General features: G+C 45.2%; 2 protein-coding genes across 2 annotated transcripts in view; one reads left to right on the plus strand and one right to left on the minus strand.

The window, feature by feature from the left end:
- The window catches only part of REV3L (REV3 like, DNA directed polymerase zeta catalytic subunit), a 115,310-nt gene extending 104,267 nt beyond the window's left edge, over positions 1-11,043 (plus strand). The window contains exons 25-32 of the mRNA XM_068677689.1: positions 752-958; positions 1,589-1,698; positions 2,751-2,865; positions 3,993-4,130; positions 5,213-5,403; positions 6,285-6,531; positions 7,268-7,477; positions 9,886-11,043. Of these exons, the coding sequence (XP_068533790.1) occupies positions 752-958; positions 1,589-1,698; positions 2,751-2,865; positions 3,993-4,130; positions 5,213-5,403; positions 6,285-6,531; positions 7,268-7,477; positions 9,886-10,026 (1,359 nt within the window). The 3' untranslated portion in view covers positions 10,027-11,043. The remainder of the gene's footprint in view (positions 1-751; positions 959-1,588; positions 1,699-2,750; positions 2,866-3,992; positions 4,131-5,212; positions 5,404-6,284; positions 6,532-7,267; positions 7,478-9,885) is intronic.
- Positions 11,044-12,436: 1,393 nt separating this feature from the next.
- On the minus strand, positions 12,437-21,866 carry MFSD4B (major facilitator superfamily domain containing 4B). The gene is made up of 4 exons (XM_068677690.1): positions 21,375-21,866; positions 21,114-21,282; positions 18,269-18,385; positions 12,437-16,534 (listed from the first exon to the last, which is right to left on the minus strand). Exons 1-4 carry the CDS (start codon positions 21,831-21,833, stop codon positions 15,306-15,308), a joined length of 1,974 nt encoding a protein of 657 aa, XP_068533791.1. The 5' UTR covers positions 21,834-21,866; the 3' UTR covers positions 12,437-15,305.
- Between the last annotated feature and the right edge of the window lie 542 nt (positions 21,867-22,408).

Raw genomic sequence — 22,408 nt, forward strand, 5'->3', positions numbered from 1 at the left:
CAGTCTCTCATTTCCCAGTGTTTGCTGATATTTGTCAGCGTGCTGAACTTCTGACAGTTCAAAAAACAAAATGTCGTCTTCATGCTTTCATTTATACCAAAGGCTTATTTCATCTATAATTAAACTGCATTTTACTTGTGCAGTTTGGGGATCAAACAGTAATTATCTGCGTGTAACACTTCATTCTTCTCCTGCTTGAAAAGCACAATGCTTTCCTAGACAAAGAGTCGTGGTTTGGGAGATGAAACTCCCTGACTTGCTTTTTATTGTTCTCATTTTATGCTGTGTGTACTGCTGGCTGATATATAATGAAATTAATAAATATGGCCTGGAGCACATACAAATAATTAGCCAGTCATCAGTATATGTATATTTAATGTAAAACAAAATTCTAGGTAAAGAAGGCTTGCAGAATTTTTAAAAGATAATTTTCCTTTACCTTTTAGCACTTTGAGATTTAATAGAGTGAGTTAACTATTGAAGTCCCATTTTAGTTAATAAGGTTTTCTAAACATTACATTAGCAGGGCTGATGAAAACAACAAAAAGCTATTAACCCTGCCCTTAAGAGCTTTGCATATATTTTATGTTGCTTGTAATATTTCCATGACGAGCCAAACCATTGGTGCCTGGGGCGTCTTGCTAATTATTCATCTTATCAGTGATTATCTAATCGTTCTAGGTTTTCCTTACTCTTAACTGTTTAGGTTGGGCTTTTTAACACTTTTTTTTCTTTGTTCCCTTTACGGCAGCCTTCGGTAAGAAAAGGTGTGCTGCCAAGAATGCTAGAAGAAATCTTGAAGACTAGGATAATGGTGAAACAGTCAATGAAGGCTTACAAGCATGACAAGGCTATAACTCGAATGCTTGAAGCTCGGCAGTTGGGTCTTAAATATATAGCTAATTTTACATATGGTTACACTGCTGCTAATTTTTCTGGAAGAATGCCATGCATTGAGGTAAGGGTTGCAGATGACAACACAGAAAAACTGTGGGAAAGACACAATTATTAAAACATAGTAAGATAACACAGTATTATTATTTGAAACATTTAATCAAAGTACCATCATAAAAGCTGTTTATCTGTAGTACTGTTTTTGTTGTCCTTAAAAAAAAAGATCTTCTTTTTCCTAGTAAAAAACACATTTGCAGTTGGCATTTCTGTAGAAATCTCTCCAAAGGTAGATTGCATTACAGTTCTAATGGTGGAAATAAAATCGAACATTGTAGCAATTTGATACTTGTTATACCAGGAGGAATCAGCAGAATCCAAGAACTGGAGAGAACAATCCTAAGCAATCTTCTCTTGCTCCTTATACTTATCATGTGCCTAAAGAAGTTTAAACTAAATTTTATTTTCATTTCTTTGGTAGTAATTTGATCATTCTTCCTTTAATTCCTGCTATTTTAGGGTGACATAAGCAACCTTTTTAATTTTTATTATATTCTTCTAAACGATAAAATACATCACATGATCTCAATATAATAATTTTCATAAACAGATCAAGCCAAGTTACCAGCATTTACCAAGAGCTAGTAGTGGTTTCAGCAGTAAAATAAAGCTTTTCAATTTCTCTTTGACATTGCAGCTTGGTGATAGCATTGTCCACAAAGCCAGAGAAACATTGGAGCGTGCTATAAAACTGGTGAATGATACCAAAAAATGGGGTGCTCACGTCGTCTATGGTGATACTGACAGGTAACTAACAGATTGTTCCTTAAAATGTTTTAAAATCTGAATAGTTCTTCATATTTATTTTTTTCTGTTGTCTCAACAAGATTTATGATACTGGAAAAAGTAGACGAACTCTCTTTGGGATGTTGCTTACTGTCTTGCAGAATGATGCAAAGTAAAGAATGTTCATTTTCCTGGAGTTTCTTTTAGTACACTTAGAAAGATTTTCTTTCTGTTGTAAATTTTATGGAACAGGAAGGAGAGGAAAAATAAACACGTTTTTTCAGGTGTGAATCAATACAAGTCATCTTTATTGAATGAGCATTTTTGTGCCTGTTTCTGATGCCATTTTTATTTTGGAAAACAGAGCGACTTATAATATATTTTGTATTACGTGTTGATTCTCAGAGGAAGGCATTCTTCTAAGTTTCGTAAGCAGATCAGTTCAGAAGCAGCCACCAAAGTATGCAAAGATATGCTGCATGAAATACATTATATAAGTAATTCCCCTTCCTTAGTCAATCATTCTTCCAAATGATGGCCATGCTGTAGGCTTATCCATCTCTGGTGCTAGATTTGGATCATTTCTCTGCCATGGGAAACAGCTTATCTGGTTGTTCCTCCGTAATGACTTGTGAATCCGGTGAACAATTTCAGCCAAATTTGATGAAAGACTTGAAATGTCAAAGATACTAAATTCACAGTAGTTTCACACATGCTAAAAAATTACTGCTAGGAGAAGGAAGCAAATTCCTCTTGCTGGCCGTAGTGAAAACAAACAGCATACCCAGAGCTCTCTGCAGTTCTCTCCTGAGAACCCAGAAGTTTTGCAGTGCCTGGAGCTGTCACAGTCCCTGCCTACAAGAGAGCCCCAGCATTCATCATGCCTTTGGCACTCCAGATCTCAGACTGAACACTGAATTTTCTCAGATTTTTTGGCTTTTCAAAATGAGGGCAAGGAACAGAATCGTTAACAACTTGCGTCTTTGCCTTGCCACCAGGATGCTATAGCTTATAAGCTTCAGGAACTGTGCTGAACAGATTTGTTCTTATTTCCTATGTCTGATTTCTTGCAGCATGTTTGTACTCTTGAAAGGAGCAACTAAGGAGCAGTCTTTCAAGATTGGTCAAGAAATTGCCGAAGCTGTAACAGCAACAAACCCCAAACCTGTTAAACTGAAGTTTGAAAAGGTAAAAGGAGGATGTTTTACTGCAAGCGTGTTGAGTGAAAGTGTTGTTATCCTAAGAACAATGTGAAGAAAAAAGATTTTTCTGCACATTAACTCGGTGTAATGATATACAGCAGTTGTGCACCATACTGCTTCTGTGCGTATGTTGCCAGCTCCTTCTTAATGCTGTAGTGACCCTGTCAGAGGAGCGCTGCAGAATGCACCACAAAAAGAAACCTTCCCTTTTTCACATCTGGATGCCTGGTGGCTTGTTACCCTGGCAGCACCAGGCAATTTGAAATTCCCTTCTCATCAAGTTTTGGAAATGTCTCCCTCAGTTTGATATTATATGCATGCTACCAAACAAATGTGGGCAACTTGGTAGTGAAAATGTACACCGTCCCTTGAAGTGATTCCAGGATTCCAGTGCATTAATTCCCAGCCAGATGTTTATTCTTCAGTCAGCTTTAGCACACTTCAGGATATGTCCATGTGAGGCGTATACATATAAAATGAAAAATCATACACATTCATTCAGCAGGCTTTTGAAAGAAGCACTAATGACTGCAAGCCATAGAAGAGCAAGGCAATGTGCTACTGATTTTCGTGGAATTTTATCCTTGGAAAGTCACTAGTAATTAGTTCAGATTCTGTAGAGATTTTAAAAGTACTTACCTGATTCAAGAGGTTCAATCAGAATTCATAAGCAAATTGCCATTTTTCAGTGAAAATACAGTAGAAAAATATTAACAAGAAAAGTCAGAATACCCATGGAAGGAACAGCAACCTTTCCTCGCTGACTGATACACAGAGACCCTTCCCATTTCTTTGAGGTAATCCCACGTCATTAAGCTGAAGGAGTAATTAGTCAGAAAAATTACTAGCTGTAAAGATACGCTTGAGCAGGTGTCCAAGTGCTTCACTTCAAGTGCCCTTATTCACTTGTAGGTCAAAATACTGAGGTTTTTTCCTAGGGAGGCTTCCTAAGACAGGAAGAGTAAAGTGCATACTCTACACAGCCTCAAAGATAGAGTGTCTGGAACACCACCAAACCCCTCTGAAACCCTCTGTATTCAGAGCCACCTTATATTCACTACTGTCAACAAATACAAATGTCAGACTGGGCTATGTTCTTCTTAACCGTTCCAGGTTTACTTGCCATGTGTCCTGCAAACTAAGAAGAGGTACGTGGGTTACATGTATGAAACACTGGACCAGAAGGACCCAGTATTTGATGCAAAAGGCATAGAGACCGTCCGAAGGGACTCCTGTCCTGCTGTTTCCAAGGTAAGACACTCATGCATTCTTTCTGAACAAAATCACAGTATTCAGTTATTTCATTGCATTTTTATCTTTTCTCAGGGTTTCTAGTCTTTGTTAGCTGTCTGAGACTTTGTCTTTCTGGTATGAGTAGTTTGGAAAACAAATTGAAGGACTTGTGCAGCATTACAAGGTTTTGCAGTTTCCACCTTAACAATTACTATATTTTGGCCCCTAAAAAAAAAAACAAAAAAAAAAACATAAAAGCCCTCAGTTCCATGTAAGTTCTCTAGAAGACCATCCTTGATCCAATTCACTTTACAGGGAAGTAAGTTAAAATCCAAGACGAGTGAGGCAGACTTTTCCCCGAAGGCTGTTTGCTAAATGACTCACTTACAGAAATCAAGTTCAGCTGATAATTCATTTAAAATAAAATTGTCTGTTTATGTTAAGCTGTGTATTGGGATTTTAAAAAGAAACATTTCTTGTACTTAAGTCAAAACAAATTTATCCCAGTAAGAAGGGTAACCACTTCCGATTTACTTCCATTCTTATTTTTTAATCCCAATTTTTATGTTTGTTGAGGCAGTCAGAAAGTTGTAATAAAACATCTTAAATGACAGGGGAAGAATAATGTGTCGTACTCTGAAAAACCTCTGTAATTGCTGAAGCAATATCAGCATCTGAGTATGGTTATGTCATAAAAGATGCGAAATTTCAGGGAGCTAACTGATTGACATTGGGATTGCATTGCTATCTTTAGTATTGTCCAGTGTCCCAGGCATATTCTTCTTAATCCTTGTATTTATAAATGTAAATTACTCTCAGAAATGTCTAACTCTTTCCTTACAAAAAGAACTAGTGTGAGAAGAAAATATGTGAATTGCAGGCTCATGTTTGTGTCAACCTGAGAAAAAGTTGTTCAGTGACATGTTTATGAATGTCTTTGAGTGGAAGAGAGGGCAACCTGTTGTCATATTAACATCCTAGTTCACAACGTAGACTTTTCCTAAATGGTGTATTAATACTTGCATATAATTTAACTGAATTATTTGGAATTACTGATTTTTGAGTTAAAATATAAACCTCTTTCTCCTTTGGTTGTAAAGATACTTGAGTGCTCTATCAAGCTGCTATTTGAAACACGTGACATAAGTCAGATCAAACAGTACGTTCAGAATCAGTGCATGAAGTTACTGGAAGGAAAAGCCAGCATACAAGATTTCATCTTTGCAAAGGAGTACAGAGGGAGCTCTGCTTACAAACCCGGATCCTGTGTACCAGCCCTGGAAATCACCAGGTAATAAAATTAAGAAGTGCTGATCATAGATTTTCCCCTTAAGCCTTGTCCTGGCAAGTTACAGGTGGCAGTGAGGTGTCTCCTTCAGATACTATTGCAGCAGTTGGCCCTGACTGTCTTCTGTGTGTGAAGAGAGATCAGGTATCAGGCAGTCCTGAAAAGCCATTCCTTGTTCCTGGAAAAAGCCAGGCACGTTCAAGAGTAAGGTCTCTTGTCGAGACATGTCATGACTGTATCGTGATGTGTCCTCTGCTGTTACCAACGCTTTTGTTTTTGTAAAGGGGCTTGATGAGCAGCAAAAACGTTGCTCATCACTCATAGATATTGCATATGTTAGAGTTTAAAAAATGTAATACTAATATCTCTCAGTGCTGTGAAACACATTACCAGGCATAATTTTTCATTTCTTAAAAAGTAACTTAGATAGCATAATAAGTAATGGGAACTGGTACATTTTGCCAGTTTTACCTTGCTTAATATATCTTCAAATTAAGCCAAGCTTTTAAAATACATAAAATTCCTCGCCTGGATTAATTCCTCCTTCTAAATGCATAGTCCTTTGCTTTCTGTGTGCCTGAGCTCATTTAATGCTCTTTATAAATGTATTTCTTTGAAGAAGTGATAGCTAGAAAACAACCAGCATGCAAATCCAAGCGACCTGAAAGAGGAGGTGTCTTTAGTGTTCATGTTCCAGGCTCTGAAACTTGGGTCTGATCCTGAGACAGATCACAAATAAGACAACTTGGTCCTGTGCTCCCTAATAGACACCAACTTCGGCCTTCTGCAGAGCTACGAAATATCACCAGATGGGGAAGTTTCACAGTTACTTTGCTTGCTTGCAGTTTGTCTCTGGGTGCATTGTAAAAGGTGTTTTTGAACAGGAGAATGCTGGCCTATGACCGTCGCTCTGAACCTCGAGTCGGGGAGCGAGTGCCCTACGTCATCGTGTATGGCATGCCTGGGCTGCCCCTGATCCAGCTGGTGCGACGGCCCATCGAGGTCCTGCAGGATCCCAACCTGCGGCTGAACGCCACCTACTACATTACCAAACAAATTCTGCCGCCGCTGGCCCGGGTCTTCTCGCTGATCGGCATCGATGTCTTCAGCTGGTACCACGAACTGCCACGGGTAAGTGCGTTTGGGAACAAACAGATGACGTGTGCAGTGCATCCACGCGGTGCTTGGTTTTATCGTGGCTTTTCACAGAACGAGGCTTGTGGGAGGTAACGGAGCAGGTCAGTTTTTTACAAGGCAGTGGTTTCATGCCTAAACATGCAGGCTTGATTCTTAGGTCTTGTGTGATTTTTTCATTTAGCAAGTCAATTTTTCCTTCTGATCCTTCTGTTCGAGGTTGATCTGTCAGGCTGTACTTAATTTAAATTCTGTACGGTCAGTGTTGGAACTCTTGTTTTTCCAAGATGTTCTGAGGATCCTCTTCCTAAAAAATGTGTTAATGCCAAAGCAGCAGGAACACTTGCTTAAGAATCACCAGAAGTTTTAAACTGGTTGTTTCCAAAACTGCAGCCACCGGAGCTGCAGCAGGGCACGTGGAACAGCAGCTCAGCGCACAGATGAACAACTGCAGGGAGCGGGGTTTGAGATGAGCTCAGGAATTTACCCCGTGATTTAGGATTTCTGCAGTGTTACTCCGTTTCTCCCTTCTGGTGAGCTTCCTTGTGAAATAGGTCATAGTGCATGGGCAGGCGCTCCTCAGAGCGCTGCAATCCACCTTCATAATTTGCCTATGAGCTGTGCCCTACAGGCTACGTTATGCTTCCGTACTCCATAAAAATGCCTACATAATCTAGGAACAACACAAGCTGCTCTCTCCAAAGTTCCTTACCTCTTACTTTCTACCAAACAGATCCAAAAAACTGCCTCCACTGCCCGCAGTGAGCTGGAAGGACGCAAAGGCACAATCTCGCAGTATTTCACGACCTTACACTGTCCCGTGTGTGATGAACTGACCCAGTACGGGATCTGTAATAAATGCAGAAGCCAGCCGCAGCATGTGGCAGTGATTCTCAACCAAGAAATCCGAGAGCTGGAGCGTAAGCAGGAACAGCTGGTCAAGGTATGATTAAAGCATTGTCAGATGTCTGTCAGCCACAGACAGAGGCTGAAATTTCAAAGCAGCGTGTTACTGAATACCCTCAACAGAAATAGGAAGTGCAGCCCTGGTGTTAAACGTGTTAGAACTTGTTTGCTTTTCCCGTTGCTGCTGAAGGCAGCGCAGCAGCTGTTACTCTCCTTAGCGTTGCATAAAACCGAAGCCAAAGGGGGCGGAGAGGAGCTGAACAAAAGATGCTTTTTTCCTTTTCTTCCTTTTTTTTTATTTTTAAGAATATCTTGCACGGTTTTTTAGGTTCCTTTTCATAAGTGTTGATGAAGAGTTGTAAAATATGTTGAAAAAATCAGCTGTTGTTATAAAACAAGTGGTGATGTTCCAGTAACAAAAAAAAAAAACGTTTGTCTGAGAACAAAATATTTATCTGCATGCATAATGTGGATGTGTTCTAGTTTGGGGTTTTTTGTTACCTTTCCTCTTGCTACAAATATTCCAAGCTGTTTTTTTTCCCTTGAGCTAGAAGTCAATTAAGAGGGCAGCTGACTGTGCTCCCCAGTGCGTTATAGCAAAGCACTCTGCTTCCCCTTTCAGTATGCCCTCACCTAATTTTTGTACTGCAGCAGTTTAAAATTAATATTTGGGTTTATTTTTGTTGTTATTGTTGAAATCATTTTTAGCACTCGCGCATGAACCATTTTGATTACTTGCCTGAATTGCAGGGATATAAATGTTCCCGTAATCTGGGCATTAATTAGCCATATTCCTATGGGGCTCTGTTCCTAGAAAACCATTTTAATTCTCGATTCATAAATACCACATTACTAAGATGTGAACTTCTCTTTTCTTGCTGTATTTTGCAACAGCAGCTCTCATCTGCATTGTAAATGACAGGAAAGGAAGGCGATGTGTTTTCCTGTGGTGCGCTCGCCCTTTTACATTGCTTTTGTTCTGGAATAAATTAAAAGTGGGCGGATTGGTCCGGCCTCGCCAAAGGACCAGGGGTTTTGCTCTCTTGTCAGTGCAACTTGTGCCAGGGCAGCAAGGGCTGGGATCCAGTTCTAGTCAGTGTTTGGTGACTCAGCCTGTCAGTAGGAGCATGTGTCCCGATCTACATGCGCCTCATGGCACAAATTCTTGGCCCTCCTAGATCATACACAATCCAGAGCCAGCAGAAAACCCACGTATCAGTTTAATGCCACTGATGATATTTTAAAACTTGGCTTAAAAATTAGCTGCCCTAGATTAGGGCCACAGACTTGTTCACAAGACGCAAACTGAACGTTGAAAGCGTCTTGAGTATTACTTAGTTTGGCCCCATGGTTTCAGACCAGCCCCAGCCTCTTCCAAATGAACCAGAGGAGACTGTAATTTCTGAGGCTCTGCTGGTGGTTACAATCCTAGAACAAACCCAGTATAAATCCCGTTCCTAAAGGTCATCGGGGCTGGTGTCAGCACAGCGTGTGCCGCCTGGCTGAGGGGCTGCTCCTCCACAGCTCCTGCCTGAGTTTCTGGTCTGCAGCAACTGATTTTAAAAGCAGACGGAGTTCATTGATACGATTTTGACCTCTTGCTCAAACTATGCAAATGGTAGGAAGGCTCCAAATTCTTGTGTTACAAAACACAGGTGTGGATGGGAAGCAAACCAGCGAGTTTTTGGAAAAACTGTTGGGGGTGGCAGGTACTGAAAAGGTTAAAAAATAAAAGAGCAAAGCAGGGGAGTTCTCTTGAAAACTAATCAGATTGTGTTTTCCAAAAACACCTTTGGAAAAACTCTGCCTGCTGCTATTTTATTCAATCAAGTATCTCACGTTAAAAATACTTTCAGGCAGCATTGGCAACATTAATGAGCGGTTCCATGAACAAAGAGAGCAGTCGGACCTGCCTTCCTATTTAGGTCTTGGGATTGATTGACTCTGACCTGGAAAGTAAAAGCTCTAATTGAAGCTTATCTTGAAATAGGAGCAGCTTATTAATGAAGTCTCTTTCCTGCACAGCAAGTAACCGCAGAATAGCAGCTTTTGTGTTGCCACTAGGAAACTTTTCTACAGGGTGGGATTGCCACGAGTATCCCACACTGCCCCACCTGAATCCACTCAGCTACTTCGCCTGTTTTCCCAAGTGCCACCAGCTGTGAGTAGAAGTGAAAAACCAGCTGTGTGGCCAGGCTGGTGACCCGTGCCCAGGTCACAGCAGGAGATTTCTGCCTGCCAGGTGCTAGCACCAAAACTAACCGCCGGGCAGGGGCAGGAGAGAGCTGCCTGGAGCCTCTGTGCTCAGCAAAAGCTTGGTGCTGGCTGCCTGCAGGGCTCTGCCTGGTGTGCTGCTAAAACAGCAAGGATGTGGTAGTCTTGTAGCTTTGTAGCCTTGCGTTAAGTTTAAAATAATCTGGTTTGCTTTTTCCCTGTGTGATCCAGATATGCAAGAACTGTACAGGCTGCTTCGATCGACAGATCCAGTGTGTCTCCCTGAACTGTCCCGTGCTTTTCAAGCTCTCCAGAGTGAGCAGAGAATTATCAAAGGCACCGTATCTTCGCCAGCTACTTGACCAGTTTTAAATGATCTGTTACAGGATTCCAGGTGCTATTTTTTTTCAGTGTTTACCACACTAAGACTATTGTGCATGGTGCTTTTTCAACTCATCTAGTCCAGGATTTCCATTTTAACTGTTGGGTTTGTTATCTGAAGAATAATGAACACTTATCCTAACTAAATTAAAAAAAAATAAATAAGTACATTTGTTGATCTATGAATAGCTCACTTTTTAAGATGTACAAATTCCTTCTTTCTTTCATGTTTCTAACATACTGTTTTATAATGCTGATGTTGAAATAGCTATGTGTAACATCTTGTAAATCCATTTCAAAGTAGAAGTCAAGTTTACTTCCTGGAGGAAGGAGCACTGAAAACCTCTTGAAACGATAAAACCATTAGTGTGTGTTCTTGAACTGTCAGTATCAAGACGTGTTATTATATATTATCCATTCACTTTATAATTTTGTCTGCGAAATATTTTGTAAATACACTTTTTTACTTTTCAAACAACTGAGTAAAATAATGTGCAATGACTTTTATACAGATAATTTTAAAGTTGGTTGGTATATCTCCTCCTAAGTTTTGCTTGATTCCAAGTAGATGGTTATTTTGATCAGACTGTGCAAACAGTAGTATCATGTGTAGCATTTTGAAACATTATTTTCTAAAAATTGCTGTCTTGCTTTAGCTATTAATGGGGCATTGTGAGGAACTGTGCAAAGACATTTTTGTTACAAACCTGTGGGACTGTTGCAATACTTTAAATATAAAATTTTATTCCATTTTTGCTTGTTTTGTATAGACATTTCTATTGCTTCTAAATATGCTTAAAATATTTTCTTTCCTTATGTACTGTACAGTTAAATCTTATTTGCCACCATCTTGACAAAATGTGTATTTAGAATATTTGTATAACTGTATAAAATGGAAAAGGAATTATGTGGTCAGTGCATTGTTTTCTAAACTGGAAATCATTTTGTTTTAGAAGTTAATAATGGAAACCATATTAAAGTTGAATAAAATGATATGGTAAAAATCTACACGCTTCTTCTTTGTAATGCCCAGCTGCAGACACCTTTCTCTCCCTCGCTATGCACATGAAGAGCAATGTAAGTGAGACTGCTGAGAGTAGAATTCACAATTCAGTTTCCAGCCTAAACTTTGTGATCTGAAGCCACGGTATCAATGCCTGGAGGCCTCCTCCGAACAGGAAGAGAAACATTTCCAGTTGTTTTCCATTAGTCTAACCAGGAGTACGTTTTAAATTTAGAGGTCCAGAGTAGCTTTTAAAAATAGAACAAAACTTTATTTACATAAAAGGAACCTGAGTGCCTCCTCCAGTTACGAATTTATTACATTCAAGATACGAGTCAGTCCATTAAATTTCACACGGTACAGTACAATGTAAACCCACAACAAGCAGAATAAAACCTTCTCATATAGAACAGAACATACGCAGGTTGCTAGGAGCTTTTATGCAAAGTAATCCAAAAAAAAAAAACCATGAAGGCACAAAATTTTGCCTGCTCTTGCATTCTAGCACTGTATGGTCGTTTACTGAGTAAAAGTGCAAATGCCAGGACCGAGGCCTTAGTGCCTGCAGTACAGTCCAGCATCTGGCGTGAGTCAGGGATAAATAAAAACATTACGTGACATTTAACTCTAAGACTTTACCTTTAACACTGGAGGAAACGGGCACATGACCATCTTCAACCCATTCCTGTTTTTATTGACAAAAATACAAATGTTAAGTTCGGATACCTAACCCACTGACCGCAGCTCTCGTCCCCTGCACTAGGATGAGTTTCTAGCACAAACAAGGCAAGAGGAAGGCCATACAGGTAACTGTATTAATTTCAGCCCATAACATTTAGAAGGTCCTCCACAAAGCTTAAACACTTATTTTACCCTTAACTTAAAAGGCACTGTAAAGAGCTCCTCACTTGAACCGTAAGACTACGTATGCCAAGAAGTAATTTATGTTGGAAATTCAAACATATGAAAACCAGTATTCATTTTCTAAAACAAGTCTTGAGGAGCACCAAAAATCCAATTAACTAGCAAGAAAGCTGCAGCCTTGACCAGTCTGGAGACCTGCTACGAGCCAGCCTCATCACTGAAAACGCCTTAGAGCTGCTTTAATCTCAAATTGGGTTAAACACTTCATTTTCATTGAAGGGCAGCCCCGCCACTCAAAGCCTTGCATTTAGGGAGTAAGGAGAGTGAGTTCTGCAGGTGTGTGCCATTTCATGCCTGAGGCCAGCATTAAGACACTGAGGGCTCCAAATCCTGGCAAAGACACCTCACAATTTAGACATCATCCAGACAAAGGCTCCTGGGTCTCAGTCCAATGCAATGCTGCGCAAGACCCCGAGGTAAGTGCCCCTGTGCCAGCCTGCTGCTGCTGCTGGGTTTTGCCATTCGCTTTCTGTAAAAGGCTGCACTGACCTCAGTGCTCCAGGCTGCTGCTCTGTGCCTTCTGCTCTGCGCTCAGGATTCATAAGGGGAACAGCAGTGATGCTTGCTGCGTGACTTCAAGTGCCTTAGGTGGGTGTTATCAGCCAGGAACTCTTTTTTGGAACAGTATTTTTACATTTGTTGTAATATATATGTACAACTTACATCTCTCTATATATAGTATGTAGCCTATATACACACAGATTATATATTTCTCAATGGGGGGGCTTTAACTGCATTTTCTGTTTTCTACCACTTGATTATGCAACATTTGTTAACTATCCCTGAGAATAATCTTACCTGCAGGACATTCCAGTTTGAAATTGCATTCAAAAACATTCTGTATAAATTGGGCATTATTCAACAATCTTCCTGGTTTCAGGTAGGTTTCTTAAACTAGTTTTGTCTGTTTGTTTGTTTCTGAGGACATGATCTCAGGTATGTGGAGACTTCTGTAAAATCACTAAAGATTCCCACCACCAGAAGTCCCCATTGCTCCATTTTTAAACTGCTAATTACAGTTACTTCTAATTCAGACAGAAAGACAGCCAAAGGTGTAGTATTCTGGTAGATTTTCCAGCTAGGACGTTCATGGGGTCTTGTATAAATTTTGCAAACATAGTTAGGACTCTACATCAATTCAGCTACAGCAGAGGGAGGGCTACTACAGCGGAGCACTGCCACACACCATTTCTGTAGCCATTGCTGGGTGCCCTGTTCTGAACCCAAAGGATAACCTGTGACCTCCGTGGGGGTGGAAGGAAATCCCCCAAAAGCAGAGTGGAAGCAGTTGCTATTTCCTCTCTCTGCTCACCAGCAGGATTGGGCCATACCATCAGATCGCACTCCCTGGGCTCCAAATACGAAGCAGTTATTGCAGAGTGCAGGAGAGAAAAAGAAAGCAAACTTTGAGAAATCTCATCTTAATCTGCACTCGTGTGAATCACTCTCCCTGCCACGCCAGTTATTATTATTACATAAGACTGACTGAGTATGGCCATGCAGACTGACTTCTGCCGATCAAACACTGGCACCTGTAGCAAGAACAGGATTTGGGCTTATAATTAAAAGCATTTAGAAAACCTCCAAGCAGCAAAGAAAACCCTTGCATAGCAAGTGAAACAAATCAGCGTTTAAAAGTGCAAGTTCATGCATTGCACTGGAAAAGATGCCGCAGAAGTATGCGCACAAGGAAAAGGAAAGAGGAATCAGGCAAATATGCAACAGAACTTAAATACCTATGGCAGCGGGACAGGGAGGCCCTTTAACATTTCAGGATTAAAAAAAAAAAAAAAGTTTTCACTACAAGTAGATTTCTGCTTCTTATCAACTTCTTAGAAGAAAGGACAAAGCCATTAGGTTCCAGGTCAAACACTCAAAGGACAAGAGAAGGAACAAAACAGACCTGAAAATACACGGAACATCTAAGATCCTGTGCTATTGTACATTTAGAGCTCTTTCTTGTGTTAGGAAATCAAAGTTCTTAGCAAAAAAATGCTAAGAAAAGTGCAATTTTTTCAAAAAACATTCTGATCATACAGCTTTAAAAAACACTAACTTACAAATTCTGGTTTTCAAGTAGGTAAATCGCAAGAGCGCTGTTTCAGATTTTGCCCTCAGCTGCTGTGCTTCTGTTCTTACAGGGCAGTGCCTGCCCATACAATTCCTCCTGAGGGCTTCCTCCCTCACAGCAACGAATCCACAAACCCAAACTGCTTCTCCAGGAAGAATCTACCTGCAAGTCCCTACCCACAGAAACAAAGGGCGAGTGGCACCAACCCACCCGGTCTGGGGCAGGCGGTGGCACAGCACAGCCCGAAGGGATTGTCTCACCAATAATTCCACCTCACTTTCAAATTTGCACTCTTTTTTTTTTTTTTACATATTGCTATGTAAAAGTCTTGGCACGGGAAGCCAGAAAAGTTGTTACAACTTCAAAGTAAACAACTGGCTTAAAATCTCACGGCCCTATATCAATCCCATCTATATATTAAAATTATATCTAACACAGCACTTATATCTTCTTCATAAACTTGATTTCAGGGGTAGTGCAGTAATTAAAATCATAACAACAATCACAAGTACTTTCAGCTTTGATTTGCCGACATCATTTAACTCAAAGCATTTAAATCAGAGCCAAGCCTTACACCGATCAATATGACCCATTTTGTCCCCCCTTCCCACACGACACTTTTAAATGACCCAAAGTCACAGTTCCTAAAAATTAATCTGGATTTTTTTTCTCATCTCAGTGGCAGAACCAGACAATCATGTAATTTGCCAGCAGGACGACGCCTCTACAGCTGCCAGGCATCACCTGAAATTTAACTCCACTCCCTGGCTTGTCGCACGCAAATTTCAATGCAGTAGAAACATAATCCTGTTTCACCAGGTAAGAAGCTCAGCACCACAGATGGCAGATCTCTCTCCTTTCCGATGGGAACATTTTGTGACCGAGCAGCTGGGAACTGCACCCTGCGCCCACCTCCGAGAAGCTGCGTGGTCCGAGCAGCTCCTTCCCAGCCAGCTCATTTTACAGCATAGATTATTTCCACACATGCCTGACATTGAGAAAACATCTCGTGTGTTTTAACATTTTCGGCATAGCCTACAAATTTTATCATGTCACCACATTCACATCCTCGTGGACTTCTGTGCTCCGAGACACCTCGCTGCGGGCCGAAACTGGAGGAGGAGAAAGGAGCGGACAAACACGGGGATGAAACACTCAGCTCGGCACCACGATGAGGAGATCCTCGAGCCACTCTACAGGAACAGCTACAGCTCAGTTGCATTTCCATTTCAAAAGGAAAAAAAAAGACAAAAAAAACACACGGTTTTTACTTTAATCGTTCTTCTCCCGGTCAGCATTCGTGGTTTTTCTCCCAGGGGAGCCGCCAGCTGGAGCATCGCCCGAAGCATCGTCTGGGTGTGGCTGGAGGGAGATTTTGGCCGGCGAGTCCCCCGGGCCCTTACGGGAGGTGTCTACCACAGAGTTTCTCAGCGTATCGTTCATTTCGATCACCTCAAAGTCCGCTTCGTTCCACTCCCCCGCGTCCTCCTCATCCTCTTCGTCCTCGTTGAGCCCCGAATTGGACAGCAGAGCTTTCCGGTCCTCGCTCTCGCTCACCGCTTTGGTCTCGCCCTCCCCGGAGGCTTTGGCCAGCCCGTACATGATGGGGAACAGCAGCACCGTCACGGCGGAGGTGGCCAGGGCCGTGTACATGACCACGGGGACGTGGCTGAAGCGGCCCTGCAGGTACCCCACCGCCGCGGGGATGCACATCTCCCCCAGGGCGGCCCCCACCACGAAGAGGGAGGCCGCCTTGCCCTGGATGACCGTGTACTGCTCGAGCCAGGAGATGCCGCTGGGGAAGATGGTGGCCATGGAGGCGCCGTACACCGCCGTCCCGGCCCAGAGGGAAGCCGCGTGCCGTGCCAGGAAGGCCAAGCACGAGGAGGCGGCGGCAGAGCCGAGGAGACTCAGCAGGATCATGGTGCCGGGGTAGAGGCACGCAGCACAGAAGATGGCCACCCCCCGGCACGCAGCGAACGTGCCCCAGAAGACAGAATTGAGGGCGGCCGCTTCGTTTTCGTTCATCTCGGCAAAGACCTTGGCGTAGGTAAATATGTAGGAGCCGTACGTCACCTCCGCCCCCACGTAGCAGAAGAAGAAGAGGAAGAGGAGCACGATAAGGGCGTAGTGGTGCTTGGCGACCCTGTGCTTCTGCACGGCGGCCTTTGATTTGTCTCGAGCTGAGCCGCTCTTGGAATACAAGATGAAGAAGAAGAAGGACACCACGAGGAGGTAGGTCCCGATGACAACGTAGGACCACAGGAACTCGGCCCCCAGGTGGTGCCGCAGCGCCAGCGGGGCCGAGGCCGTGGGCACGGGTCTCGGGGCAGACTGGTTTCCCTTCTCCCCCACGGGCAGGTCGCGAGGCTCCGAGCTGCCCAGTGCCATCTTAGCCAGGATGGGAGCCACGAACGCGCCGATGGCGAAGCTGAAGTGCAAAGCCTGCATGTGCGGCCCGGCCTCCGGCCCCCAGGTGTTCAGCGCTAGCACGTTGCCACCTGCAGATGGGAGAGAGCAGGACACGGTCACTCCAGCCTCGAACCAGGCACCGGTTCAAAAAGAAAAACAAAATCCTCTATATGATAAATTCCATCTGCAATACTGCCCGTTTTAGCAAGCACACGGTGCAGAAGTGTAGTTAATGCAATGCTGCACCTTAAGCTCAATGCCTGGCTGCAATTTTGGAGGGTATTCACTTGTTTGTTTGTTTGTTTTTGTTTTTCCCAAAAATAGCCAGTCTAACAGCTTCTCATCTTTGTAAGTTTTAAAAGCAACGACGCATGGTGCCAGGAATCAAAGGTCTCATTACACATCCCAGGAAACCCCAAGCACTGCTCGCACCTCACGAGCAGGGACTACCCCACCTGCGTTCCAGTGGTTAGCTGTGGCTCCAGAAGCACAAAGGTTTACAAAAATGTTGCTGCAGAGGTCAAACTGCAGCACCCTCGGATCAAAAATAATGCTAGAAAATCAGATCTGAGAGAGATTTTTAAAAACCCTCAAGAAGAACGTGGGAGAATACGGGCAGTAATCAAATTCCTGTGCTGCAGTACGGCAGCCCTGGTCACCCACCACTAATACTCTTCCAAATTAATTAAGCTGCACCCTGCTGCCTCATTTAGTTTCTTCTGCCACCCCTGCCCAGGCTGGAAGGCTGCCCTGTCTCAAAGGCCTGGCTGTCAAGCAGCTCCTACTGAGGAAATTTTTACCTTAAGCCCACAGCACTGTCCCATATGGAGAAATCTGAATCCGGATGCCAAGTGCAAGGATCCTACCACAACAAATACAGCTCTTTTTTCTCTCCTGGATCCTGTGACAGGCTGCCTTCAATGCCAACAGAGAGCAGCCCTGCAGAGAGGGATTTGGGGGTGCTGCTGGACAGAAGGCTCCACGTGAGCCAGCAGTGGGTGCTTGCAGCCCAGAAAACCAACCTGCATCACCAGGGGGGAGGCCTTTTCACATGGGCAGATGATGACAGGGCAAGAGATAATGGCTTTAAACTAAAAGAAGGGAGATTGAGATTAGATGTTAGGAGGAAATTCTTCAGCCAGAGGGTGGTGAGGCCCAGGCACAGGCTGCCCAGAGGAGCTGTGGGTGCCCCATCCCTGGAGGTGCTCAAGGCCAGGCTGGATGGGGCTTTGGGCAGCCTGGGCTGGGGGGAGGTGGCCCTGCCATGGCAGGGGGTGGAATGAGGTGAGCTTTGAGGTCCCTTCCAGCCTGAGCTGCTCTATGACTCTGAAGCTGGCACGCTGCTGGCATCACCTCCTCTTGCAGCCGCACCAGCACTTGTGCAGGAACTCCGGCTCTCTCCACCACTGGCACATTTTGGTTGTTTTCTGATCCTCATCTGCAACTAGCACTAGCGACCAGCAACCCTCCTAGCTTCCTGTAGGTGAGTACATTCAAAGAAAAACACCGTTTAAGGGGCACGCGGCACTTTCTTTAAGCCCCTAAATGCCCACTGTAATGCACATTGATCTTCCCCAGGCAGCAGGAGACACCCATCTCCCCAGATCTGCTAGAGACACAAACACCAAACGAGTCTGTTACAGGGACACGAGCACTGAAGCCTCAGGAGCAGAATAATCCAGCAGGAATCCTGGCCAGGTAAAACAGCTCCCTTCTTTTAATCCCAGATGTGTCAAAGGAAGTACATCAAGCTCATGAAAACTGTCAGCTGTGAGTTCCCAATCAGTTCAGTGAAAGAACCACTGCACCAAGGGGTCACTTACCTGTGTCTAGGACTCCCATGGAAGCTCCAATGACTGACATCAGGACAGTCAGCAGCAGGGATTTCTTACACCAGGGTATGCCATAAAGGCCGACCGTCGTTCCAAGCATGGATAGTGCTGGAGGGGTTAACAAACAAAACAAAACAAGTAAATAAATGCTGCAGTGATTATATTTGGCCCCACTTCAAAATCGCTGAATTCGTAAAATCCCATAAAGTGATTCCCCTTAGCCTGTAAGTGCCCTCCCTACAAAAATGCTGACTTTCATTTTGTTTTAAGATGTAGACGTACAACATGTCTCATCACAGATGTAGACGTACAACATGTCTCATCACAAATTTAGCAACGATTCTTGGACTGTATTAGTGTTGCTACTACTAGCTCACGTGCCGTTTTGAAAAATATCCTACAGGCGACAGAATTTATTTTTATTGAAGTTTGGGGGGACCTTCAGCAGTTAAATTGTGTGCTGATGGTCACCATTGTAGGAAAATATTCTGCAGTGAATGCCTTGAGTACACAGTATTAGGCTTAGATAACTTCATCGTTGGTGTGGCAGATACTTAAGGATCAATGATGACAGATGCAACTAACAACTCAGGTTAATTCCAACATGGAACAAAAAAATATAAAAGAAAAAAATCCAGAAGCCTAGTGAAGCACCTGAAATTCATGCTTCAAAGAAATCTGACAGGCGACTGATCTGCACAGGGAGAAAGCTGAAGATGGGGAGTACCGAAGACAGCTTCCCTGCTGCCTCGCTGAGAGCTGAGAAGCAGCTTCTTGACAAATCCTCAGCTGCCCACTTCAGAGCTTCCCCTGAAGATTGGTGCTTAAAAGCCTCCTCGACAGACTGTGTACTCAAAACCTGCACAGCAGCAGAGTTTCACCAGCTGACGGCTGGGAGGTGTAGCTACAGGAGCCAGCAGTCTCTCAGAGGCAGCCCTCTGATGCTGGAAACACGAGACAGTTCAGTAGCTCAGGCTGGGTTTTTGCCATGCTATCAAATCAGGAGGAATCTGGAGATGAAATGGATTTTCCAAGCGTTACTCACAAACACCTACCCCACGATACGTTGGGAAAACAAGCAAATACTAAACTGCTTCAAGCTAATGCTGACTTCCACAGGTGTATTATTTCCATGATGAGAGGCAGCGTCTCAGATGTCAGACATACACACCTCTGACCCCACTGGATATAAAAAGATCAGGAAGTTACAGGGAAGCCACTTTACAAGTGCTCCAGAGCAGAGGAATAACGATCAGGGAGGAGAACAAATAAAGCTGAACAGGCAGGCACAGAGGGATACGGAAAGACTTGGTTCAAACACTATCGATGGAAAATGGAGCTTCTCATGTTCTCCAACCCAACCTGGCGATTAAAGAGCTGCCCTCGAGGGACGCAGAGTTCTGCTTGAATCTCCCCAGGTGAAGGGTTTTGTTGTTTTTGGTTTTATTTTTTTTCTTCCTTTGCCCAGAGAAGCTGTGGGTGCCCCATCCCTGCAGGTGTTCAGGCCAGGCTGGATGGGCCTTGGCCAGCCTGATGTCGGGGAGGTGGCCCTGCCCATGGGTTGGAGCTGGATGGGCTTTAAGGTCCCTTCCAACCCAAGCCATTCTGTGATAACATCTGGAAGGGAGAAGGAGAAAGGAGAGCCCCAGCAGCTGCTCTGAGAGCCCCTGCCAGAGCAAGAAGGTAATGGGACTCGAGAGGGAGTATCAGCCCTCCTGGACTGAACGCAGCCCTGGCAGCCGAGCAGCCCAACTCCATCAGAACAAGGCCCTAACACTGGAGAAAGTTTTGATGTGCCCGGGAAACATTAAGATCATAAACTGCTGCTCCTACAGACCTTAAATGTTTCCATAGACAGGGAGAAGCCAAGCAGCAAGCTCCCAGAATCACAGGTGGCATACCAAGTTTTCCACTTTAAATAAGCTCTAATTTGATTAAGGTCCTCCAGCCAAAATCTCAGTATTTTTGTCTGGGACGTGAAGATGAACACTTCAGCTGAGCTCTAACAGAGGCAAGCGTTTTACACGGCTTCCCCTGCAGAACTGTCCCTCAAAACACCACCACAGCCGATCCCAGCTGCGCGCACACAAAAAGCACAGAATGACAGAATATCCCCAGCTGGAAGGGACCCACAGGGATCATCGCGTCCAACTCCCGGCACCACACAGGACCACCCAAACCTTCAGACCAGGTGACTAAGACACGGCCCAAACACTTTTTAAGTTCAGAGAGGCTTGGTGCTGGCACTATGTCCCTGGGGAGCCTGCTCCGGTGTGCGACCACCCTCTCGGTGAGGAACCTCTTCCTGAAAACCAAGACAGTTCCACCTATTTCTTTCATATATCTCATAAGGTGACACTACACAAGGCTCTGTGTTGCAGGAGGGTCTATATCAAGGATGTTATTTGATAGAAAGGAGCATAGTTTGTACTTTTGTCATGGAAAGAAAGGTGCCTTTTGGTCAACCCAAAGTTTCTGCTGGCCCTAAAACACCTCCAGCCACCAGCACGCCCAAATCCACGGCCGTGAGGCTGTGCAGCAGCAACACCTGGGCACGTACAGCACCCGAAAACAAACCCAGGGGAATATTTTAATGCGTGACAGCCCCAGAACGGGGCTTGGCGAGGCAGGGCGCTATGTGGGGGGCCAGCCGGACCCCCATTTCTCAGCCTCGTGGCATCAAAGCTCCGGGTTCCCCTCGTGCCCTACGTGCAGCAGCGGGCAGTGACGGGTGGGCTGAGGGCCCCCCAGCAGCGAGGGGCAGCCGGGGGCCGAGCTCAGCGCCCCGAGGTCCCCCCACACCCTCACCCCTCACCCCACACCCCCGGGGTCTCACCCAGCAGCAGGTGCGCGTTGAGGCAGTCGAAGAGCAGCCCGCCCAGCACCGAGCCGCCCAGGTAGCCGAGGGAGCGGCCCACGAAGACGAAGTAGATGTCGGACACGTTCCTGCGCACGTTCTGGGCCAGGTTCTGGAAGGTGGGCCCCAGCACCGCGATGCTCATCCCCTGAAACACAGCGCCCGGCGTCACGGACACGGACCCGGACCCGGACCCGGACCCGGACCCGGACCCGCTCCCCCCGCCCGCTGCCCGCTCACCAGCCCCAGGAAGGCGGCGCACAGCGCCCCGGAGATGCACCACCGCAGCGCCGCTCCCTCCCGGCCGCCGGCTGCCGGCACCTCAGCGAGCTCCGAGCCCGCTGCCGAGCCCGTCCCGGGGGCGAAGCGGACATGGGCACGGCCATGGCCATGGGCACGGGCAGGCTGCGGCCGCTCCGCGCCGCCCATCGCCGCCGCGGCCCCGCCGCACCGCGGGCAGCGCCCAGCGGAACCGCCCCGCAACGCAACGCAGCGCCCGGCCCGGCCCGGCCCGCCCAAAATGGCGGCCGAGGCTGGGGGGGAACCGGGAGGCTGAGGGGGCTCGGGGTGCTCGGCACAGGGCAGGGCAGGCTGAGGGGAGGCCTCATGGCAGCCTGCAGCTCCCTCACGAGGGGAGCGGAGGGGCAGGCGCTGAGCTCTGCTCTCTGGGGACAGCGACAGGACCCGAGGGGACGGCATGGAGCTGGGACAGGGGAGGGTCAGGCTGGGGGTTAGGGAAAGGGTCTGCATCCAGAGGGGGTCGGGCACTGGGACAGGCTCCACAGGGCAGTTTGGACAGCGCTCTCAGACACATGGGCTGGTTTTTGGGTGGTCCTGTGTGGAGCCAGGAGCTGGACCAAACACCTAACCTGAAGCAGCTGGGGGGGGCAGAGGCACTCTTCCCATCGTGTCCTACCCCTAAGACATAAAGCTTACAAATTTTAAACAAGATTCCCAGTGGGCAACTTGTTTCTGCCCACCAGTTGTTTCAGACAAGAAGCTGAGGTGATTTCACAACTTAACTGTAACCACGTGTGGCAGCATCCTATAGCGGCTACAGGTTATCTCTCTGCTATATCTATATCTAGTGCCTGAGAAAAACACTGCCTTTTCCAAGAATACTGTGTAGCACAATCTACTTGTAGTTTATCTGCAATCAACCACCTGCAGCCCCTGGCATTTTTTTTTTAACTGCTATTACTGAGCTTACACAATCATAGTAGTTACAGCCTTATGCGGTACCACTTCAGTTATATCCAGGAGACAATTAAGAG

The sequence above is a fragment of the Anas acuta genome, chromosome 3, assembly GCF_963932015.1.
Source record: "Anas acuta chromosome 3, bAnaAcu1.1, whole genome shotgun sequence".
Classification (NCBI taxonomy): Eukaryota; Metazoa; Chordata; class Aves; order Anseriformes; family Anatidae; genus Anas; species Anas acuta.

Coding starts and splice junctions, on each gene's coding strand:
- MFSD4B (XM_068677690.1), bottom strand. CDS start 21,833: ATGCCGTCCCCTCGGGTCCTGTCGCTGTCCCCAGAGAGCAGAGCTCAG. Junction 18,386..21,113: donor CAACGCGCACCTGCTGCTGG/GTGAGACCCCGG, acceptor TAACCCCTCCAG/CACTATCCATGCTTGGAACG. Junction 16,535..18,268: donor CATGGGAGTCCTAGACACAG/GTAAGTGACCCC, acceptor TCCCATCTGCAG/GTGGCAACGTGCTAGCGCTG.